The 23279-nt window shown below is 40.0% G+C and overlaps 1 protein-coding gene across 6 annotated transcripts in view; it reads left to right on the forward strand.

The window, feature by feature from the left end:
* SORCS1 (sortilin related VPS10 domain containing receptor 1) overlaps nucleotides 1–23279 on the forward strand; it is a 508497-nt gene that overhangs the window by 363650 nt on the left and 121568 nt on the right. For all 6 annotated transcript variants that reach the window (XM_077877715.1, XM_077877711.1, XM_077877717.1 and 3 more), the window contains exons 6-8: nucleotides 371–435; nucleotides 15730–15848; nucleotides 18337–18426. In XM_077877715.1, the coding sequence (XP_077733841.1) occupies nucleotides 371–435; nucleotides 15730–15848; nucleotides 18337–18426 (274 nt within the window). The remainder of the gene's footprint in view (nucleotides 1–370; nucleotides 436–15729; nucleotides 15849–18336; nucleotides 18427–23279) is intronic.

A 23279-nucleotide genomic window follows, 5' to 3' on the forward strand; every position in this document is an offset into this window, starting at 1 on the left:
TCACCCAGCTAAAGCAGCCTGCCTGGAATTTGCCTGATAAGTCTTGAAAGTTTAATATACTGTCAGTGAGATTGTCACAGGAGGACACACATGCCATGTGTTGGACTTATTTGCAAGTCTGAGCTAATAACACAACATCCTTGTCAGAGTTAGGGCTGGCCTTCATCAAATAAAGGTTCCATTATAGTTTTTATTTGAAGTGGAAATTTTACTGTCAGACCATATAAATAAATACAGTAGATGTATTCCAAGGATTGTGGTGTTTGAATTCTGTGAATGTTAGTAGGCCAGGGGCTCAGCTGAGTTTCTCTGAGGCACATGGTGAAGTCATTAATGTTGGTATTCGTTTTCCTGTTTCTCCATTTTTTAGGTCCGTAATGGGGTCAAATAAGGAACCAGACCTTGTGCATCTCGAGGCCAGAACTGTAGATGGTCGTAAGTAATTCAACTTCCCCATGATTTTCATTGTGATGCTAGTTTTACCAATTTGCCATGAGCTGTGTCTGTGTCTAGGAAAATCACAGCAGTAATAATCCAAGTCCTTAGTCATCCAGAATTGTCTTAATGATTTCTAACATTACTTATCCAATCAAGGTGTTTTTCTTTCCAGGTTTGGGGGAAACACCCCAATTTCTTACTACTGAAGTGTTTTTGTAGCTATTGTTATTATTATGTTATTGTTGCCATTTTGTTTGGATTTGTTTTTCTAGTTTCCTTATTTTATCAGATACGGTCTAGGCAGTGTCTCCATGTTTTGTCTGGAAAGTCACAAAGCACTTGGAAAGGACAGGGACAAGAGAACCATCCCTCATCATTAACAGGTAGAGGGAAGCATCCGTTGAGTAGGTTTAGTGGCATCTCAGTAGTTCTTAGCCAGAGCTGCTGTAGGGCCTGCACTTTGTATGGACATTGCAGCTTTTGGGGACATGATACAGAAAAAATGTGGTCCCGGATCCAAACCCATGTCCAGTGGACTCAAAAATTCACTTACTAATTGTGAAAAATTAGTCACTTAAAAAGGCTACTTAAACTCTTCATGCCTCTGCTTCTCCATCTGTAAATGAAATGTTAATCAGAGTGATTCCTGTCCTAGCTAAAAATTGGCTGAGCACTTACCTATATGCGGAATTATGCTAATCACTTTATATATTTTATCACAATTAATCCCCACAACAACTTGTAGGTTATTTTTCTGATTTTACAGAAGAGGAAACCAAAACATAGAAAGTTTAATATATTTAAACAACAGCAGCAACTTCATATGTTTCCTTCTTCTTCTTTGATCCAGAGGATCTCTAGAAGGGCCAAGGAGGGGAGGAATCTGCCAGACCTAAGATAAGACACCACAGGTGAAAGGGTTCAAAGAAAGAGAAAAGGGGAACCATGTAGAAGAAAAAGAGGTGAGATGAGGAAAGGCTAGAGGGATGGCATTTGGGAGGAGGAAGTTGTCTCAAGTGTAGAGAAAAGAAGGAGAATTGACAATCTGCAGGTAGCCCAGACCAATGAGGGGGTCCAGCACTGAGCCAGAAGGTGATAATCTAATTTTGAGACTTTATGTTTCACAAATATCCCTCACAGTCCAATAACTTCATTGTCACTGTCTCTTGTTCCTGTCCACTTGCCCTCAGCTCATCTGAATGCAAAAGCGGAAGATACCTATCCCTTACCAGCTTACCACATGAAGAAGCAGGTCACCTCTGTGCTCCAAACTCTCTAGAAACCACATCTACTTCATTACTATGCACAGGGCATGAAAATTTTCATCTCCAGAGGTTTTGCTCCCCCTTTGGGGAATGAATATATTCTTTGGCAGAATCAGTGAGGGGACAGATCAGGGTCCAAGTTGACCTCACCTTTTCCATTTTAAACTCAGGTGGGAAAAAAATAAAAATAAACTCAGGTGGGACTGCCATATGTACTATGCGCAGCACTGTGCCTGACACAGAATGTGCTGAAAGTTTAGAGCCACCCCTTCAGTGGGTTCTTTCTGGTGGCAACCCTTTCAGCTCTAGAACTGACTCTGCTATCTTGGATTCCAAAATTCAGTTTTTACTACACAAGAGCCAGAGCAATCTTTTCCTTAGGCAGAACGATTCATGACATTTGGTCAAAGTTCTCACCTTGACCTGTAGCTCCGGCATAATCAGTACCTGCCTGTTTCCTGGCTCATCTCATTCTGTCTTCTCCTCACTCCTTGTCTACAGGCCTGTAGGCTTGTTCTCATTGGAACATGCAGGGCCCTCTGTCTCACCACAAGATTCTGATACCTGCTGGTTCTTCCACATGGACTGTCCTCTTCTCTTCTCCCTTCCCAGACCAGTTCATTGTAATTAATCACTATGGGTGGTTCAGGTGTAAACATCCATTTCTATTTTTTTAACTTATTATTTTGAAATAATTTTCGGCTCACAGGAAAGTTGCAAAAAACTGTAGAATAATATCAAAAACAGAAAAGGCATCCATTTCTCAGGACAATCCATTTATTGAACTCTCAGTCTAAAACAATTCATATTTTGCTTGCTTTCATTCTATGGTTATACGGGATGCTACCTTTGGGGGTAGCCAGGAGAACGGTACAGGGGAACTCTCTATACTAGTTTTTGCAGCCTTTATGTGAGACTAAAATTATTTCACATAACCAGTTAAAAAAATAGAAATGGGTGTTTATATCTGGACCATCTGTAGTGATTAATTACAATGACTTGGCCTCCAGGTTCTAGGAGAGAAGGGACCATGTGTATCTTTGTTCATAATCATGTCTCCAGCATGTGCCACAGGGTCGTGTAGATGGAGCTTAATAAATATCTGTTGAGTGAGTGAATACATAGTTGGCCAATTGAACAAGTCACTTATTATTATCACTTATTATTTCAGTTGTCGGAAATTTTTAGGGCATTGCGCCTCACATCTGAACATAACATGGCTCAACAAGGGATCGTGTTAAAATGTGGATTCTGGTTCAATAGAGACCCAAGAGTCTGCATTCCTAATAAGTCCCCAAGCGAAGCCCATGCTGCTGGTCAGCAGAACATGTTCAAGAGTAACCAAGTCCCATAACAAAAAACTAATGAAAGAGCTTTAGGGTCTGTCTCCCATGACTGCACCTCTTGTTTAGGAAGCTCCAGATGGAATTGGCAACATCCCAGATTGCTTTCATTTTTAAACTTTTGGGGATAATACTGCTCTGGCTTGTGGCATCTAATCACATAACCCCACATCCTGAAAACAATAAGTCCCTCGCTTACTCTGATGTGCACGTTTTCTTTCACCCGACATTATTCCTATGCTCCCTGCAGCCATGAAGGTTGATAATGCCAAACTGTCATCTTGGGCTCAGCTTTCACATGGCATGAAATAGATCAGTTCTAATTTTATTTATTTTATTTTACTTTTTTGCAAAGGCAGCATCTTCAGAAACTACCCAAGAGTGAAAATTCAATAAAGGGATTTAATTTGAAAAGTTATCCCTGTCAAAACAAAACAGAAAAAAAAATTACCTACCAATTGAAATAAAGGATCTAGGCATAATGCCTGACCTGACTGGGTATAAAAATATATATATATATTTTTTTTTTTTTTCAGTATCATACCCAGTCCCTCTCTTTGTCTTTCTCCCCCTCCCTCTCTCTCTTCCTTCCTCTTCCTCTTCCTCAAGGTACTTGATAACCAGGACACCAGTCAAAGAAACAGAGAGGAAGAGGAAAGAAGGAAAGAGCAGATTGATCAGAGTAGTAAGGTATTAGTGTATGTAGAGGAGACCGTATTTATTAAACTCAGGTTCCAGGCTGGTCAGTTGCTGCAGGAAATTCCAATGTCCATGTGTTACTTCTCTATTTTCTGATTGAGATCCTTCTTGTATTTCTATCCCTGCAGTATTATTTAGGACAAAATTTAAGTCTGTGCAGCCCATTGTTTATATTCTAGGTCATACATCTAATAGGGTATATGTCAAAATACAATATTTCTGACATTGAATAAGTAATTTCTCTCTGATTTTAATGGATTCCGGAATTCTGTTATTTTGACACAGGAAAAATCCCTCTCTCTCTTATTTGGCTCATCCTCATAGGGTGGCTTACAAATATCTGGGCTTGTTATTCAAAGTTCAGTTTTAGTCTCATTTCAGATTTCCCTAGATTACACTTTATAATTGATTTCTGTTTCCACTGAAGTCTCCATAGCAGAGGGCAGGTAAGTTCTGGAAAGAGCTTTTGTCCTGCTCTGTGACAGTCTATGACTGCCACAGACATTTCTACCCCTGTGCTCTGGGATCTGACTGTCTAGTAGTTTACAGTGTGCCAAGGATGTTACTCTTCCTTGCATTACCTCTCTGCCTTGGGAGGTGGGCTGGGGAGAGCAACCTCAATTGCAGTCAATCACAGGAATTATTATTGGAAAATTTCAAACATATTTATTGGATGTGGCATTTGTTATTGGCCCCTGCTTTTAACTGAGGACAAATTGACAGGTCCTCATCCTGGAGACAAAGATTTTATTGTTTAGATAGTATGTGTGTGCGTGTGTGTGTGTATCTGTGTGTGTTTATGAATGTGCATGCACTCGGGCATCATATGTACCTAGTACATTAAAACTGCTACCCATTGCATTAAAACTGTAAAAAGGAAACCTTTATCCTATTGATTCACCTAAAACAGGTACATTTGTGTATATGTACATAATGTATGTAGTTAGAAAATGTTGATCAACCGTTGGGTTAAAAGCTTTGTGAAAAGCCATATCTCATTTTATTTTGGTTCTTTGTACAAACAAAGCTCAGAGACTGACCCATTTGTTGACCTAATACATAACCTTATCTGTGTAGCATGTCTTCTTAAAGAAGGACTTTCACCATAGGGTCTGCAGAGTCCTGAAGGGCCGATGGAGAAGTTAAGAACCTCACTAACTCACTGATATCGTGTCCTACATGTTACATATATGTGATTTTGGGGGAAAAGAATGTAACTTTAATCAGAATTCTTCACATGGCAATTACACAGGGATGCATAGTTCTATATTTATGCGCATCTGTAAATATCATCTTGCAAGAAAACCTGCAGTACCACGTTTGACCTTTATCGCTCCTCCCTTTCACCTCTGAAATGAAAGGCCTAGCCAGTGACATGACTGTTTCCGTACTGGTGGTGATCCATGCTAGCATGGAGAGGGGACAGGGGACAATTACTGAGCTCATTGTCTATTTGCATGAGTAAGTAACCTTGTAACCACTTGCACAAAGACTAATCTCTTTCACTGGGGAAAAACAACCTTGGCCCTTTAACCAACTGTGAAAATGACTGCCCAAAAACTCTTGCTTAAATGAACCACAGACTAGCATTTTGCAAGCTGAAATAAAAATCAAAGGAGATTCACAACTTTATATAACCACCGTCCTGCAAATTCTGATCTTGGGTGAGAACTGCATATCCCGTTCTGCTTCCCATTTTCCAGCGCTCCGGTTAACTTCCATATTGAGTGCAGCCCTGGGCTTGGGGGAGTGTGACTGCATTGCCGAGGGGCTGTGATGGAGACCTCAGTTCTCATCAGGCCTCAATATGTTACCTGTAGGGTGCTTTCAGTTCTTCCTATAAAAATAGATCACTTTTATAACATCAAAAGTAGCAGCGATGCCAGTTAAAAGGATAAGCCATGCTCAGGTGCATCAAGTGAAAAGTCACATCCACTTCCTGACCTCCATTCCCATTTCCCAGAGGTAGTTATGTTTTTTAAAATATTTCTTCTGTATTTTTTCCAAAATTGTTTGGGCTTATCCAGGTGAATATGTATGCATGTACACATATGTACACACTCAGCAAACGTTCATGTTATAAAACTGTTAGGCCAAATTCATTGTTGGTGAACATAACAGCAAATTAAATTTTTTCTATATCAGCACATATAAGTGTGGCCACTTCATGACTGTTCACTACAAAAAACCCCACTGTGCTGTCACCTATGTTCTCGTTAGCCCTTCTCTCATTAATAGACCTGTAAAGGTTTGGCTCTCTCACACAGTGCTAATACATCCATACACATACACACAGATTACTTCTTGGTCTAGGAAGCATTCAAATTTGTGCAGGCAGTGAGCACAAAAGAGCTGAAAAGAGAAATTTTTGAAGGCAAATCCCCGGGTCTGAGAGTGTATGTGATTGAAAATTTTAGTAGACCTTGTTACGTTGTCCTCTGAGATGACTGTAGCATTGCACACTGTCAGTATAAGGATGCTCCTGTTTGCAAGCCATAAATAGTCCAAGACATTATCAAAGATTTTTTTGGCATGACCCATTTGATGAGCAAAGAACTATATCCTTACTGTTTTCATTCGGGTTTACTTAATTGTGAATGACGTTAAGAAATTTTATTTATTTTTCTTGGCTATTTGTATTTCTTGATCAGTGCACCTTCAAAAGATATTAAATCTCTTTCATATTCCAGAGAAGATGAACACTTTTGGCATTTCTATACAAATCTAAAAAATATCAAACTGGCTGCTCCCATGCCAGTGAAGGTTCCAACACTAGCCAACCAACTGGCATTATTAGACTCCACATTTCGTGACTCTCATTTACCTTCTTTTCAGTCGGTTTATTTATGAATAGTTTGTGGGGTGGGGCCTGGGCAGAGGCTAGAAGTTTGGGGCAGCTGCAGATTCTGATCACTCTCTACTACTCCCCAACATGCTGAACAAGCACCTTTCCCCTGTCGACTGTCCCTGCAGCCGGCACCTGGCACTCGGCTTTTTCCCTGGCCATCACGTTCTGACCCCATTTTTCATATTGCAAAAGCCATTTGATTTCAACTATTAGTGATTTCAGCTTGGCCTCTCCTAATTTAGCAGTCTTAAAGACAGCCCTGAAAACCAACCAGAAAAGCATGAAACATGATAATACAGGCCTCCCCACACAGCAATGAAAACCTGACAGGGACATGCAGCCACGGGGTCACCTGGGCAACTTTCAGAGTAGGTTTTTTGCCCTGCATGCTGTGTGCCCAGCCAGCGGTGAGAAGGACTGTGTCCTTTCCTCCCAGGCTGCAGAAGAGAGGACAGAGGTGTGCAAGAGAAATCTGTTATTCCTGGGCCTTCACTCTATGACAGAGATCTGCATTCCTCTGGGGTTTCCAGGATCCCCCAGGACACAGTAGCACTAGTCCGTATAACATGTGTGGCAATTTCCAAGCATCTGGAAAATTCATCATGCTTCTCACTCCTGCTTTAAAAAAAAAAAAAAAAGAAAAGAAAAGAAAAAAGAAGGTGCCCTAAAGATCTTGGCACTATGCATACATTTCCTTCCTTTGTTCTGTATTTTCTTAAGCAACAATGATGCTAGCTAGTATCACACATTATTTTCCTATCATCCCTACTCACTAGGTACTTTTCAGCTGTACTACTTATACTGGTTTTTGTTAATAGGCTCTATTGTCATTTTTCTCATTGTAACTTTGAGGAAAACATGGCTTTTAGTGATTAAATGTTCTTGCCATTGCCTCAGGGCTAGAATTTGAAGCCAGGTCTGGTTCACCCCAAAGCTAATCATCATTCCTTCAACAGATATTGTTGGACCTGTGTGCTGTGCCAGGTGTTGTCCTAGACATGAATGAGAGATCGTAGGGAACATTGCAAAGGCCCCACTCCCATGGAGTTTAGCTCGTAGTTAGGGAAGACGTTACATGCGAGTGTATCATGCCAAGTGGTAGTAAGTTCCAGGAAGTAGAACAAAGCAGAGCAAGGGGAGTAGTAATGGAGGTGGAGGGGATGTCAAGGAAGAATCTCTGATAAGGTGGCATTTGATGTTTGAGCCACGTCCCTATGGAAGTAAGGGAGACAGCCTGATGGAATAGCATTCTAGACAGATGGAACAGCACATGCAAATGATACGGAATATTGCCATGCTTGGCATGGGTCGGGGTACAACAAAAAGGTCAGGAATACAGAGAAGCTGGAATATAGAGAGGACAGGTCAGTGTGTCATCTTTTTTTATTCCACCATGAGAGGCAGAAATTGTACCTTATTGGTCTTAGTTCAACATCTACCATGTTCCAAGTATGATGTTTGGTGTTGAGGATGATAAAAATAGAAAGTTATTGGAGCAACTGGGTGGTTCAGTGTCTGCCTGCCAGGTTGTGATCCCTGGGTCCTGGGATCCAGCCCCATGTTGGGCTCCTTGCTCAGTGGGGAGCCTGCTCCTCCATCCAGCCTGTGCTCTCTCTCGCTCACTCTCTCTCAAATGAACAAATAAAATCTTTAAAAACGAAAGTTATTAAGTGAAGAAACAGTGGATTGAACATACCCACCTGCTTCAGAGAAAATCCCTTAAACTGACTCTTTATCCTGAAATTGACCATATAACATGTGAACACATCGAAATAAATACTGTACACCCTTCCCCCAAAAACACCCTGGAAAAATTTCTGTGTTTCTCCCCCATGCACCAAACTGCTTTCATTTCTTCCCTTCCTCTCCCTGTCCTTCCCACTTTTATTCCTGCTTTCTTTCCTACCATTTGCTCCCCACCTCCTACCTATGCCTCCCTCCTGTACCCTCCCCCAATCTCTTCCTGTCTTTGTTAACTCAATTTGGAAAGTTGTTCAAACAAATGTGCTTCTCAGTTCTTCATGGCGCTCAGTATGATCGTCTAGATAACTTTATGTCTGTTCTCAACTTAAACTGAATTTCCAGTGTGGCTCTCTCACAGAACAGACAGGGAGTATTCCCCAAACACATCTTACACCCTCCCCCTCATCCCTCTGTGCCCTCACCACTGTTCTTTCTTTCTGGACTCATCCTTATCACTTACCCTGTCACTGTTCCAATTTTTCCAGGCTTTTCTCAGCTCCTTCATGAAGCCTTCCATGGGTGCTGTACCCCGACACAGGTGCTCTAGAGTGAGTTGTAAAGTGGTCTCTATCCCCAAAAGTACTGTAGGCCAGGAAGGCATACCAGGCCCACAATTCTGTGTGATACAAAATAAAATAGATGCAGTCTATGCAGTCACAGGAGAAGTCCTGGCACAAGGTAGACCATCTGTGGAGAGGTATAAATTTGGGTGTCCCTCACCTGTGAGCTCACAGCACCTGCTCCTTCCTGAAAACAATCATCACACTGCATTGTAGTTGGCAAGTGATGTTTCTGTATTTCTATTATTATGTCCTTCTGTTCTCTCTCGTGTCCCTAATTCCTAATCCTGTGCTTGGCAAAAAATTTAAGATCTCAGACATTTTCCTGTAGTAATCATGGCCTCCTGAATATCAGAAGGCTAACCACAAAAGACAACATTTAGAAAGTTATACAGGACCAGAATCAAGAGATTACATAGAAGAAAGAAATGCTATGATCTCATTATGTCAAAGGAGAACATTTGATCTTAAATTTATCATTTCTACAGAAATTTATTGCACTTAATCTCTTCAGGGGCCACAGCTGGAATTTCAGCTTTGCAGATGTCAATTTCTAACTGGTACATGTCACAGAGGGTTCAAGAACCCTGATGGTAATGAAGCGTATGTGAGCACAAGCATACCGACGCATGCGTGTGTGTGTGCTGGGTGGGAACATTTAATATGAAGGTTCTGAAACAAATAATAGAACAATGTAAAAAAAAAAAAAAAGAGAACAATGTAAAGACCAAAGGAAGATACATATACAGATACATGGGCTTTAAAAACTGCCCTGTTTTAAGGTTGAAAATTAGTGGAGGATGAGGAGAGTTTTAAAGTTCTCGTGACTGCCTACAGAGCTTATGGTTTTGTTTAAAATGAAACTTTTACAATACTAAGGTACGTGAAAGGATTTGGTGCTAAATAAATATTTGTTGAAGGATAGACACAGTGGTAGAGTCCTAGAGATCTATGATGCATTTCTTGCTGTGTCATTTACTAGCATATGAGCTTATACAAATCTCATCCATAAATCTGGAGTTCTTCATCTGTGAAAAGTACCACTTTCTGGATTTTTTTTTACAAAGTTTAAAAGAAAAAAAGCATGCAATCCATTTAGCATGGCTCCTAGCCCAGAGGAGAGGTTGTTCTGGTTATTCTGGAGGTTAATGCTGTTGCTGCTGTCATTGGAGAGATTCTGGGAAGGGAGAGGTCAGTCTGAGCCTCAGGAAAAACTCTGCAGAAGAAAGCCCAGGAAGTATTTGGACAGGGTGGCAGGCAAGGAAAGGGCAATTCAAACCAGAGTAACCATCTGAATGCACATAGGGTGTCAGCCAGGAATGAACGTGCTGTTTAGAAATAGCAGACACCCTGACACCCTGAAGATACAGACTCACCAACCACATCACAGAGGTTTGTTGGTTGGGGCAGAGGTGGGAAGCAGACAGGTTTCAATGGGGTATAGTATAAAGACCTGTCAGATGGTAAAGTAATGTCTGATTCTTAACATCCTTTTTGAGTTCTAAAGTTCTAATAACCCTTATTACATGGAGAAAAAAATCAGAAGCCTAACTTGGTAAGTGGCCTTCTCTGAGTCACATGGTGTGGTGGAGATAGACCTAGGACCCGAATGTCACTACCAACAGAGGGGCATGCTTGCAAAGTGGTATGGGCACTGCTGGCTGGCCCTGTGTGCTGGGCACCCGCACATCCCTGGGTCCTCCCCATAGCCCTCCTTATGTTCCGGTTCTGCCTACTGACTGTGACCTCACACCATTGGCTATTAATTATGCTAGGAGAATATTTTTTTCATGGTGTTTTTAAAAAAATTACTTTAAAAGTCTTTGACCCAAACCAAACATTGATGAAGAAATATACTGAGTCAGATGGAAGCGTCTGGGAGCGCTTTGCAGTCTTTTCCCATGAGACACAGTGGGCAGTACTGCTGATCAAAGAGCCTGCGCTTCAGTAGCAGCCAGAGCTGCCGTTACTGGAGCACTGACTAACCCAGCCTTGGACTCCGTGGGTTTCAGGATTTCAGTCTCCTGTTGTCACAACTGCTTGCAGGATGCCTCGCACCTGTTCCCATTTTACAGATCAGCCTTCACAGACCTGTAGTGACTGCTTAGGTTTACCAAGCTAGCAGGCCTTGAACCTGCATTTGAAGCCCTGTCCCTCTGCTCAAAGCCTAGCCTTTGAACGGCAGCCTTACCCTAGATCACAGATTTTGCAGGGGTGGGAGCTGCCTTACGCCAAGCAGCAGCTGTTGCACAGAGAGAGAATGCCTGGGAAGAGCAGCACAGGGCCCTAATTACCTATGGCAAGGAAAACATCTGTGTGGGAAAAGTAATGAAATTAATTCTAGAGTCTAGCAGTTGCATGCATTAATTGACGTTAATTAATGCCAAATTACAAGATACTTCCTATGGAATCGCATCATACACTCACTAGAATTGAATATGGAAAGAGTTCATCATACTTAATGCTATTACAGCAAGCCCCAAGGGGCCTAAGAGTGATTGGTCCCTCATTATGAAGTGCAGCCAATTTCTTTCTATTTCCATTAGAAGGAGAAAGAGAACAAACCAGGAGCTCTTTACCAGGGACAGGCAGCTCAAAATTGTGCATTTCCCCTTCAGCTTGCAAATTTCACTTTGAGCCACTCTAAGCAAGAAATGGTTTTAAGACCTCTTTCTGAGGCTTTCCTTGTGTCATCCAGCTGAACCTTCTGTATTTTTTTTTTTGCCTAAAAACAGGCTCATTGCACATATTGCTCATGGTGCTCCACTTCAATATGAGTCATGGTGAGTGGAGGAAGATAAAAAGTCGATGAGTTAGAGATGATTCTCTAATTCTTGTGAAACTGATCTCACAAGCCCGCTGTAGACCAAGCCCCCTCCAGGCTCTGGCTGAGAGATGCTGACCAGGGATTTGCACACAGGTTGTCTCCCTCTCTCACATCACTGCGTGTAGACTATGGTTGACATCTCATATATATCTTTTATTCATTTTTCCAGTGCAAACATACATATGTAGATATCTATATATACAACTTTCACAAAATCAGGTTGATACGCACATATTTTGGTAACCTACTTTTTAAAAACTTTTATTTTGGAATAAGTTTAGGTAAACAGAAAAGTTACCATGACAGTACAGCTTTACCTAGCTTCTCCTAATGTTTACATCTTGAACAATTAAAATCTGTTTTTTAAAACTAAGAAATTAACACTGATACAATATTAATTGTTAACCTATTTTTACTATGTGAAATATATTAAGCACTTCCCTAAATACCAGTATGCTCTTTAATAGCAAACTGTGCATGTTCTGAAGTTTTCAAAAATCATTCCTCCACTTTTGGCCATTCACTTTTATTTCTTTATTATAAATAACACTAATGAATATTGAAATAGCTAAATCTTTTTCCTTGGGTAGAATTTTCAGAAATGAACATGAGGTCAAAAGATACCATTTTCAAGGATCTTGATCCATATTCCCAAATTACTCCACAAAAAAATATAAATTCGCTGATCTTTTTTTTTTTTTTTTGGTATCTAGGTATATGCATTGATACTTATTAGATCAAAGACAAAATATAATTAATAAAAATTGACCCTAACTCACTGACATTTTTCACACAACATAGAGTAGTAGAAATAAAAGGCTTGGGGCCAACCAAGTTTGAAATCCATTATGCCATTTCTATAAATCATAATCCATTTAAGCTTCATTCTCTTTATCTAAAAAATTAGTCGATATATTTATGTACTGTGAAGATTAAATGTATGAAAGAAAGGTGAACATGCTTCAGAGTACCTGGTACATATATGCTCAACAAATGTTAGTTTCCCCATTCTTTTATTGTCTTCCCAAATCCCTTAGATTCATAATTTCTGAATAGTTGAGTTATATAAAGTGGATCTTTGTATTTTCCATCTTATGCTTCTTCAAGAACCTTTGAAAAGGAGGTTAAAGTCTTAAGAAAGAAACTCTTAGACTCCATTACAAATAAAATAAGCACTGTGTATTTATTAGGAAGTCTTCATTAGGTGGCAGTCTAAGAAATCCTGATTGGAAGTTGTATTTGTAATTTGAAGACCAAGACCTCTTAATCAAGAACCTTTGATTCAGTTTGGTTAATCATTGTTTTTATTCATTATCTCACATAAAACGCACAGAGAAAGAGCAGCTCTGGGCTCAGTACAATCAGTAACTCAGTGTCATCAGGAAATAGGTCCTTTTCATCTCTTTGCAATCTCATTATGTAAGCTCAACTATAAGATTGGCTCCTCTATATAAAAAGAAGGCTAGAGCAGTCCTTAGCATCACAATGGGTGCAGTGTCTAGAGAGGCAGAAGAGAGTCTTCTCCTGCAGCTCTTGGTCCCTCCCCTTTAACCCCTTAAAAGACCTCCCTCCCCCTCTTATTTACTACAACAAGATTTTAATGCCCTTCCCTGAAATAACCAGTGGCAAGGGCAGTTGGAAGACCTTGAATGGGTTGAATGGGTGTAGACCTAAAAGGATTAATCTTTGCATATGAGCACTTGCCAGTCACACAGAAGGAAGGACAGGCCAACAAATCCAGTACTAGCTTTTCCATCAAAGAGGCTGGGAGCAATGGATATTGGGCAGGTCACCAATGAAACATAACTGATACAGAAACATAACTGGAGTACTCAAATCCAATTTAACTAGCCTTTTAAAGGACTTACTATGGCCCCCAAACTGATCTAATCATTGTGAAAGGAATAGGAATATTACCACTATTGATAACAACTAACATTTGTACACATTTGAGTTTCAGAACATTTAGCATATACATTAATTCAGTTAATTCTTAGAGCCAAACTATAAGAAAGTTGACATTAACTGGCATCTCCATTTAATGGATGAGGGTGGCAAGACAGGAAGATGAGATTATTTCTTTTGAACTATACAGCTAGTAAGTGACCAACCCAGAACTCAAGCCAAGGTCTCCCAGCTGCCAGTGTCCATTGTTTCTGTGACCCCAAGCTGCCTTTAGAAAAATGGAAGTCTATTAAAAGTTGTAGAAGGATCTGATGGAGTGTGAAATTGTGAGGTAATGATTTTGTGAGCTATAGTGATAGGGAAGGACTGAATCACAGAAGTTGTCTTCAAGGAGAAAGATCTTGAGTTATGCCCAAAAATAAAACTATAAGAATGTTTGAAAACAGAGGTAAGTAAGAGTGAGTACATGGCTCTTCTTTAGTTTACCTCTGGAGATGGTTTCACTGGGACTAGACATCTTAAAGTATTTCAGAGCCATCCCATCCCCACAGATGGCAGTGGGATGAAGAAATATTGTAGGTAAAGCTCTCCTCTAGTCTCCTAAGACCTTACAGCAGTCATTGGTCAGATGGAGCAAATGTGCATACTGCTCCCTAGTGGTCCTCCTTCTAGAATGTAGGTTTACCCAAGTTCCTTAGGTAAAGATGGTCCGGGAAATTTCCCCAAGGGAAGTCATTTGTGAATCCTTGTATCCAATGCAATACTATTGCCTACCCCATTTCATGTAAGTCTTCATCTCCTGATTTCCTTTAATTTGGAAGAGTGGATTTCTGTATATATCGTGATGTCCTAAAATCAAACTCATCCATTCATTCAGCATCAAAAAAAAAAAAAAAAAAAGAGTGAAACAGCTTTATTTTTCATTCAAAATATGTATTTCAATCAAGAGGCACAATCCAATGAGTATTTACTTATTGACCCATTACTGTCTTCAAGGAGATTATATTCTAATGGAGAAAGACAGAAATAAATAAGGAGGAGATAATTTTATATTGTGATAAACTCCATGAAGGGAATTAATAAAATGGTATGTGGTAGTAATTAATAAAATACTAATCATGGAAGACCCTCAAAAGTAATAGTGGGCTGAAATCTAGAACTTTCTTTGTGAGCAACCTGGAGACAAGCATTTCAGACAGAGGGAGTACAAATAAAAAGTCTCTTACGTAGTAGGAAGTCTGGCACCATTTCCAAACATAGAGGAGGCCAGATTAGAAGAATCACAGATAGAAGAAGAGATTGGCATGTGGAGAAATTGGAATGGTGGTCCTGTAAGGTTTGAATTTATTTTAAATGCAATGAGGCAAAAGGAGTTTTAAGTAAGGAAGTGACAGCTAGACAGGTCAGAATAGTTGTAGTCGAAAAACCAAGGTAGCCTCCCTGATACAATGTACTTCCACCAATAGATATCAAATCTACATAAGAGTTATTATAACTGATAGCTTACCATCTGCAGTTGAGTCTCAGGTGGCATTCAGGGTCTTAGTCTACTCATCTGTAAAATGAGAACAGAGTTTTGGGGTCAGGAATCCCCTCTCTATTCTGTCTCGCTGCAATTATTAATAGAAGAAAAGCCTTTATCTTATATGGAATCTTCCTGTTTATAACAGTGCATTTCTTTCATGAGATGACTGGGTGATTGCATGTATGTCCATGTTTTCCTGCCTGTTGGTCAAAGGTCAGAGTGTGGAAGAAGAGCCTACAAATGCAAAATAATAATCACAAAAATCACAAGTATTAATGCCAGTTTTTAAAAAATGTTTTCATTTAGGTTTGGGAGGGGAGAATTAATTAATGAGAATTTAGTATTCCAAGATGGCAAGATATGGTGGAGGCACTGGGGCATGGTGGTGATGGTGTTGCTAGAAAGTGAGTAAAATAATAATGACACTACTTTTAACAATAATAATGGTAAGAATAATACATTTAAAGAATGTGGGGTTGGTTTAAAGACTTGGAGATGACAAGGGAAATGGAAAATGTCCACTCCGAGTCCAATACTGGGTGTATACATCCCCCCTACCCATTTTTTTTTTTTCAGATTCACAGTACCTAACTTGCCGAATGCAGAACTGCACAGAGGCCAACAGAAATAAGCCTTTCCCAGGCTACATTGACCCAGACTCTTTGATTGTCCAGGATGATTATGTGTTTGTTCAGGTATGAAAGATCCACTTCTGCTGATTGTCTCAGACATTTCTCTTTCCTGCTTCGGTCCCTAATGCAGCCTCCTTTGCCTGCTTACACCCCTTACGAGTAAAAAAAAAAAAAAAAAAAGAGGAAAAAAAATCATCTCTTTGACAAAAGGAACATTACTGAGTGTCAAAGCTTCTATGCTCACAGAATACTAATTAGCTCCTTTGGGCAACGTCTGGAGGACTTTATCAACACGGGGTCATGGAAACACTGCGAATGGTCCGGAGGTTGTCTCAGAATGATGCACACTTCTGTTCACCCCCTCCTCTGCCTTCATGGGACTGAGCGGATGCATCAGTCTCTTCCTATCAGAACAGTCAACCAATCAGCCTGTTCCCCAATACTCACCTTAAAAATAGAGAAATAGATGGGAACAGGAAGCTGTGGGGTAGCTGGAGGTGGTGGGAGGCAGAGGCGAGGTGGAGAGTAATCAGCCATTATTGTCATGCTCTGACTGTGATTAGGATAAGAAATAGAGGAGATGAGATGTACTCAGGTGGCTTTTTCACCCCTGAAGAGAGTGGGAAACCTTTTGAGGTTGAGTGGTTAGAAGAGACAGGGAGCAAGAATGCTTTGCTTCTTTTCAGCATTTAAGGAAAATTCTAGGTTTGTTTGGATAATGCTTCAGTTATTAGTTAAGTTTGGACAGACTTCACTTATTGCTTCCCATAATAAGAGTAACAAAAGTACAATTGCTAAATAGTTTATATAGTTTGTATATTTATATATATATTTACTTATCTATATATTTATACACATGTGCACTATATATACACACACAATTTCAATATGATTGAGACATATTCTAAACACTATTCTATTTATTTGGACAAGAAATCATAATTCAGAATATTCAGTCTCATGTTTTGAGGAAGCAGATGTTCAAAATGCCCAACGTCAGCTTATGTTCTCTTAAAATGTTTCACAAATGATTATACAGACCCATACACACACATATTTCAATTTTCTTTAGGGAAATGAATAATGAGTACTCTGATAACTTCAGCACCCAATTATCAAGTGACATTAAAATGGAAGCACGTTTTGCTTCTATCTATAATTCATTTTTCTATCACTGTTTCTCCCAGGAACCTTTTCTGTTTTCTAATAATGGTTTATAATCCACATATATGACTTACAAATGGGAATCAATTCTGCAATGAGAGTGTCATATGTTTTCTACCCATGCCACTGTGAATGTGGTCCTGTAACCCATCACAGAGACTAGGAGGTTATCTGACCCCATATCGGTGAATATGATAACTTCTGGTCACCTTTTTGTGAATCTGACGGACATTCGCCCAGAACATTTATTGACACAATCTAAGTATGTGAACTCTGGCTGATACTCTAACTCCAGATACTTACATGGATTAAGAATAGCTACACCAACCCATAGAAATAGATAGTAGATAGGGATTGGGAAGTGGAGAGATGTGGGCAAAGGAGACAAATTTCTAGCTATTAGATGAATAACTTCTGGGGATCTGATGTAAAGCATAGTGACTATAATTAACAGCACTGTATTATATATTTGACAGTTGTTAAGATGGTAGATTTTAAATGTTATCACCATGCACAAAATATCATATTAAATGAGGAGAAAGAGGTGTTAACTAAGTTTATGGTGATAAGCATTTTGCAGTATGTATGTGTATCAAATCATATGTACATCTTAAAACAAATATATGTGAATAATATCTCAATGAAGCTGGAAAAAAAAAGTGGCTACAAAGAGGAGAGGTTGGCAGTGCAGCCCTTGACACTACCTGCACTAAACAGTGCTCATGTTGAGATGGAGACCACACTCCTTCTTGCCCTCCCTGGCACCCACGGGGTTTGTTGGGCTATATGTGCTGGGCAGACTTGGAGGAGGTGGCTCACAGCTCTTCTCTGGGAGATAGAGCTCTTATAATGATTGTGGACCACGATCCTGGCTGGCTTTCCATCTAATGTGTCAGCTGCAGTGCCGTGTCTGAGACATACTTATGGTCATTAGTGTGACTGCATCAAATGGCATTCAATATTCAGAGATGAGAGGCTCCAGCTCTGGGCCATTTCCTTCCTATATGGCATGGGGACCTGTTTGCACGTCCATAGTCTTGGGCTAGACAGCTAGAGACTTCTGATGGACATTAAGTTAATATCATCTGAGGCTTATATCATTAAAAAAGAAGAAGAAAAAGAAAAGACACTGAAAATATTGCCTGGCTTCTGAGCCACAGTGCAAACTGAAGAATTAAATTTTCATGTTATGGGTTTAGCTTGGGCCTCAGACCAACTCACATACACTGTATGAGTTGTTTTTGAATGGAACTCTAGTTCTTTACACTTGTCCACAATAGTCATGCACACTGTTGGGTTGGCAGCTAGCCCCTGCCATTCACGGCTGTTTTTTCTATGGCCTGTAACTGTTAGAGTAGCTCCTCTTACTTTTGTGTTTATCATCCAGCTGACATCAGGAGGACGGCCACATTACTACGTGTCCTACCGAAGGAATGCGTTTGCCCAAATGAAGCTGCCCAAATATGCTTTGCCTAAGGTATGACCTAAATGGATTTCTTCATTTCCATATTTTCTCCAATTCCCATATTCTTGCCTTCACCCCTTTCCCAAGGACCCTTTCAGTTTCTCATAATCATTTATCTCTTCTCATCTCCTATGACTATTTTTCAGCTTCTCTCTCTCTCTCTCTCTCTCTCTAATTCTTGCTATAGATGCGTCTGAATAGATTAACTGATTTGCTTTTACTTTTCAGTAGTAAATATTTTCAAGTAGAAGGTATGGGTATTCTAGCAAGGCAGAAAATAGGCTTTGGATACACATTATATCAGTAAAACAGGTGTAATACATTTCTATTTCATTTTATTGTTGTTAATTATTGAGAGGTGGTGCATCTATGTGGCATCCAACTTTTGCCTTTTCTCTCAATAGGATTTATGAGACTCTTTGACTTAGTTCTGAGGCACAGCTAATTTTTTGGATTTCCCCAAAGACCTACTCCTTTGAAAATAATGACAGACGAAAGTTAAAGACCCTCTCAACCGCTGACATCCCTGGGCTGTCTTTCCAGAAACACTGAAGAACTGCGTTAATACGGAGCGCCACCTAGTGGAGGTCAAACTGACTTGGTAGCTCAAAGCTGCGTATTTGTGGTCTGAAATAGTTAATATATTGTGCCTTATCTTAGAACAAGGGAGGTATATATGGCTGTAGGAGAGGGACAGTGTAGGTTTAAATATAGCTGTATCTCAGCTTTGAAATCTTTGGGTTGGACAGAGAACATAGAGAACTTTTTTTTTTTTTTTTTTTGATTGAATGTTCATGACTCCTTATCTTGTGTATTTATCCATAACTTCGTAGTATGCTGTCCTGGACCAACACCAGCTAGCTGCCTGAAAATCATGTGATAGATATAAAACAAGGGCTTCACAGGTCTCCTCTTCCAGGAGAGCCAATGGTCACCAGTTGCTCTGGCCTCGCCAGGCAGAGTTCTCTTTCTTGGCCATCACTCTGCCCCTAAGCCTAGCAGTAGTAAGGTGGGCTGAGATGCCAGCTCATTCGAAATAGTAGCACACATTAAATTGCACTGTTGACTCCAAAGGAGGATATCCATGATAGCAGTTACTATTTTCAGCCACTAAGAGACTAATGACAGTGGCAATTGCCCAGAACTATATGTCTATGATTGTATACATTTAAATGCTCCCTGCTCTTGATTCAGTTTAAAATGTTTTCCAAAAAGACAAGCACTTACAACTTTGGAGTTGTGCCTTAGATGATAATTGGGTAAAGTCCATATGTAAAGCTAAATTTGAGTGTTGTTAAAATTACCCTGGATAATCTTTTAGGAAGGTCCATGAGGGACATGATCGTGCCTTCTCAGTAAGTCCAACAGAGCCATTTTGGGTCCCTGCCCCCCTCTTGAGTGCTGAAATAAATTGCTATTACTTTGATTGATCAGTAAATGCAGTAGTTTAGCTTGCAAGATTTATACCTTTAAAAACAAGAATTAAAGTCAATGCAGGGAGATGCTCTTGCTCAAGAGGCGTGTGGGAATTGAGACCCAATCAGGAAGCAGCAGATCTGAGTCACTCTTCTTGTGCTCTCTCTCCTGGGAATATACTCTTTGTGTGGAATAAGTCCCAGCTAAACCAAATGCTGTTCATAGCCTAACTGAGGCTAACACTCAAGTCTCCTGAGCTCCTAAACTGGCATCCTTTGTATTATACGTTTCTTCTCTTGAAATAAATTAATAGCTTAATTAAGATAGCAGATCCCCCCCCCACACACACACACACACACAAATTTTGATATACTGCAGGGCCGTCAAAAAGTCCCATGGACCTAAGGAGCCCTGGAAATGGCCATTTAAAACCAAAGAAACATCTTTGGATCTGTTGCTAGAGTGTTAGGAAACACATACTTTGCATTGCTTGTTCATAACCATCACACAGATCACTGTGTACACTTGCCCTCAGTGACATCCAGCCAGTCTGGAAGAAAAAGTTGTACTTTGAGCCTGAATCTGCTGTCTGTCCCCTCCCCTTTCTATACCAGATGAGCATCCCCCATTACTAGTCTCATCCCAGGTATGAGGGTAGAATGCAATGATTAATTTCACTTGTCCCCAGAAAAATAGGAGCCAGTAGAGCAAATGAATGTATTATGTGATCCAAGCAAGTGTTTATTATTTAAGGCAATGAGATGCCTTATTACAATGCCATTACACCTTCAAAGAATAGCCCCCCAGCTTGGGTGGAGTGATCTGCCAGAAAAGTGCCTGTACTTCCATGGCCTTCTATCAAAGCCAGGGCTGCCTTAGCTGGAAAGCTTCGTGCCCACCAAAGGAATTAAGACAAACCAGTTTCATCTTCAAATTTTCTGTAATCATCCACTGCCATTGTATCCACTCTTGAAAGACCATGGTTACCTTGAGCTGTGTTAAAAAAAATAATAATAATGATAATAATAATATGGTACCGCTGCCTAGAGAGGGGGATGGGGAGACTTTAATGCCGCTGCTGCTGTTAAAAGCATGAGGCCCCCCAGACTGGGAGTCCTGGTGACAGTTTCCTTCCCTTACCTTATTTGGAGCTTGTTCTGAGCTACTCAAGGGAGATGAATGAGGCAATACATATGAAAGTGCTTTGAGCATTTTGGAGGACAGATACTCTATAAAAGCAAGGTAATATTATTATCAGTATGGATCTAGTTGTCTGTGTGGTGGGGGATCGATGGGAACAGGGGCGTGGGTGGTGCAGAGGCTGACAGCAGGAGGCCCAGATTCCAGCCCTGCATCTGTCTCTAACCTGCTTTGAAGCCTTAGACTGGCTTATCAATTTCTCTTTCTCTGTTTTTTGTCTGTTTGTTGTTTTAGTTTTTACATTTTTAAATTAAAGTAAACATTACTCTGAATATAATATCCTTGGAGATGCCTCACAAAAATTTGGTTCTATGATCAAATAAGCTTAAGAAAAAAATAAACTCCATTCTATGTCCCTTGCCTCAAGAGTATCTGTAGGTCACTGGTGTCAAAAGCTCTAGGATGTCCTGTGAGCAAGAAAACTATATAATTCAGCATTAATCAAAGCTTTTTACAGAGGGATCCATTAAAAAAAAAAAGTCTATTAGAATCCATCAATGCTGGTGTCCTATGGAACAGATTTTGGTAAGCACTCTAGTAAAAGATTCCTAAGGTCACTTCTCATTTTAAAATTTTGTGTCTTAGTAAAAATATTCAACATAAAGTGTCACTCTGTGTAGAAAGAACATATGTTCCTGATGGAGAAGAATGTAGACAAGAAGAAGAAAGAAAGATGACATTTAAACATGTCAGATCTTTCAATTAAGATATCTGAGACCAACATTTTTTAAGTCTCTACAATGTAATTAGATTATATGGAGAGAGAGATCTGATCTTGGCCCTTATCTAGAAATGGCCATTTGAATCTGCTATTGTTACTCAACTAGTTCTCTAAGTGACCTTGAAGCCCTGTGTTTTGGTTCCAAAACTACAAAATAAAGATTTATATGAGTTGGGATAATATAGTTGATGCACTCTTGTCCCTAGCATTTATTAAGATATCTGTGGTGACCTGGACTTCAAAGGTTCACCAGTGCACAAACTCATTCCAAAGGCACAGAGGTGGGCAATAGGTATGTTGTCCATGGTCTGTGGGGGGCCAGATCTGTGCTTAAATATTTTAACTTGAATTCAGGGAAGATACTGCATCCTACTGGTGGGGGAATGTGAATTGAAAGCAGTTATTTGAGGATTTTAAATGCCAGAATAAGGATTTGGGTCTTTGTCCTTTAGGAAGTGGGAACCCATAGAAAGTTTGGCCCTCAGTTGTTGAATGGCCCTTGGGCTAATTTCTATAGCTAACTCCCTCTGTTAGAAAGAAGCAAAATACTTGCATGAACTATTTCTTATTAGGTATACTAGCCAGTCCCGCAACATGTGCAGTGAACAGAAAGGCCATATGACTCTTGCTTAATCAACAAAGTAGATTTAAGGGCTTATGTAACTGAAAATAAGTAGCATGAATGGAACAGATACTCTGTGCCAGGCACTATTATAATGCTAATCACTTACACCTAGTAAGTGATTTAATCCTCACAACTCCATGGAGGGCATACTGCTATCCGTTTTGCAGGTAGAAATTCTGAGGCACAGAGTTTAGTTCACATAGCTATGTTGCAGAGGTAGTTTGACTTCAAGGTCCATTCTTTTAACCATTGTGTTCTACTGTTCTCTCTAACTGAAAGGTTTACAGGTGCAGCAGGCTTCTTAGTTGTCCACAATCAAAGATCCAAAAGCATTCACAGAATGTGACCTATCTCCCTTTTGAGCCTATTTTCTTCAGGACTGGTTTCATCCCTTGCCTCCCCTGCCTCCCCTCCAAGATGTGTCTCCATCAGATCTAGACTTTTTTTTTTTTTTAACTTATTGATAATACTGGTATCATTCTAGAATTATGTCTTCTTGACTTTATGTTGCATACCCAACACTGATCCAACCAGTGTGGTCAAGGATATTGAATATCCTGAATGCTAGGCCAACAAGCTTTTCTGGTGCTGAGGATAGAAAAAAGTAGCAAAGACTAAGTACAGGGAGGAAATTTGTCTGAGAGTCATAAGGGTGTTTTTCAAAGAACATCAACTACCATTATTAGAAGAAATGGAAATAAACATTTGGCTGATATAAGCAATGGCCAACTTCCATACCAAACATAAGTTTACATTATTGATCCACATTGAATTAATGGGAAGGATTCATTTTTGGCCTCCCGCTCTGTATTCTTTTTATAAAACCATTACCAAACACTAAAGTATGGCACATAAGACCCAAGGAGGGGTGAGGAATATAAAACTCTTTGGATAAAGACTTCT

The sequence above is a fragment of the Canis aureus genome, chromosome 29 (assembly GCF_053574225.1).
Source record: "Canis aureus isolate CA01 chromosome 29, VMU_Caureus_v.1.0, whole genome shotgun sequence".
Classification (NCBI taxonomy): Eukaryota; Metazoa; Chordata; class Mammalia; order Carnivora; family Canidae; genus Canis; species Canis aureus.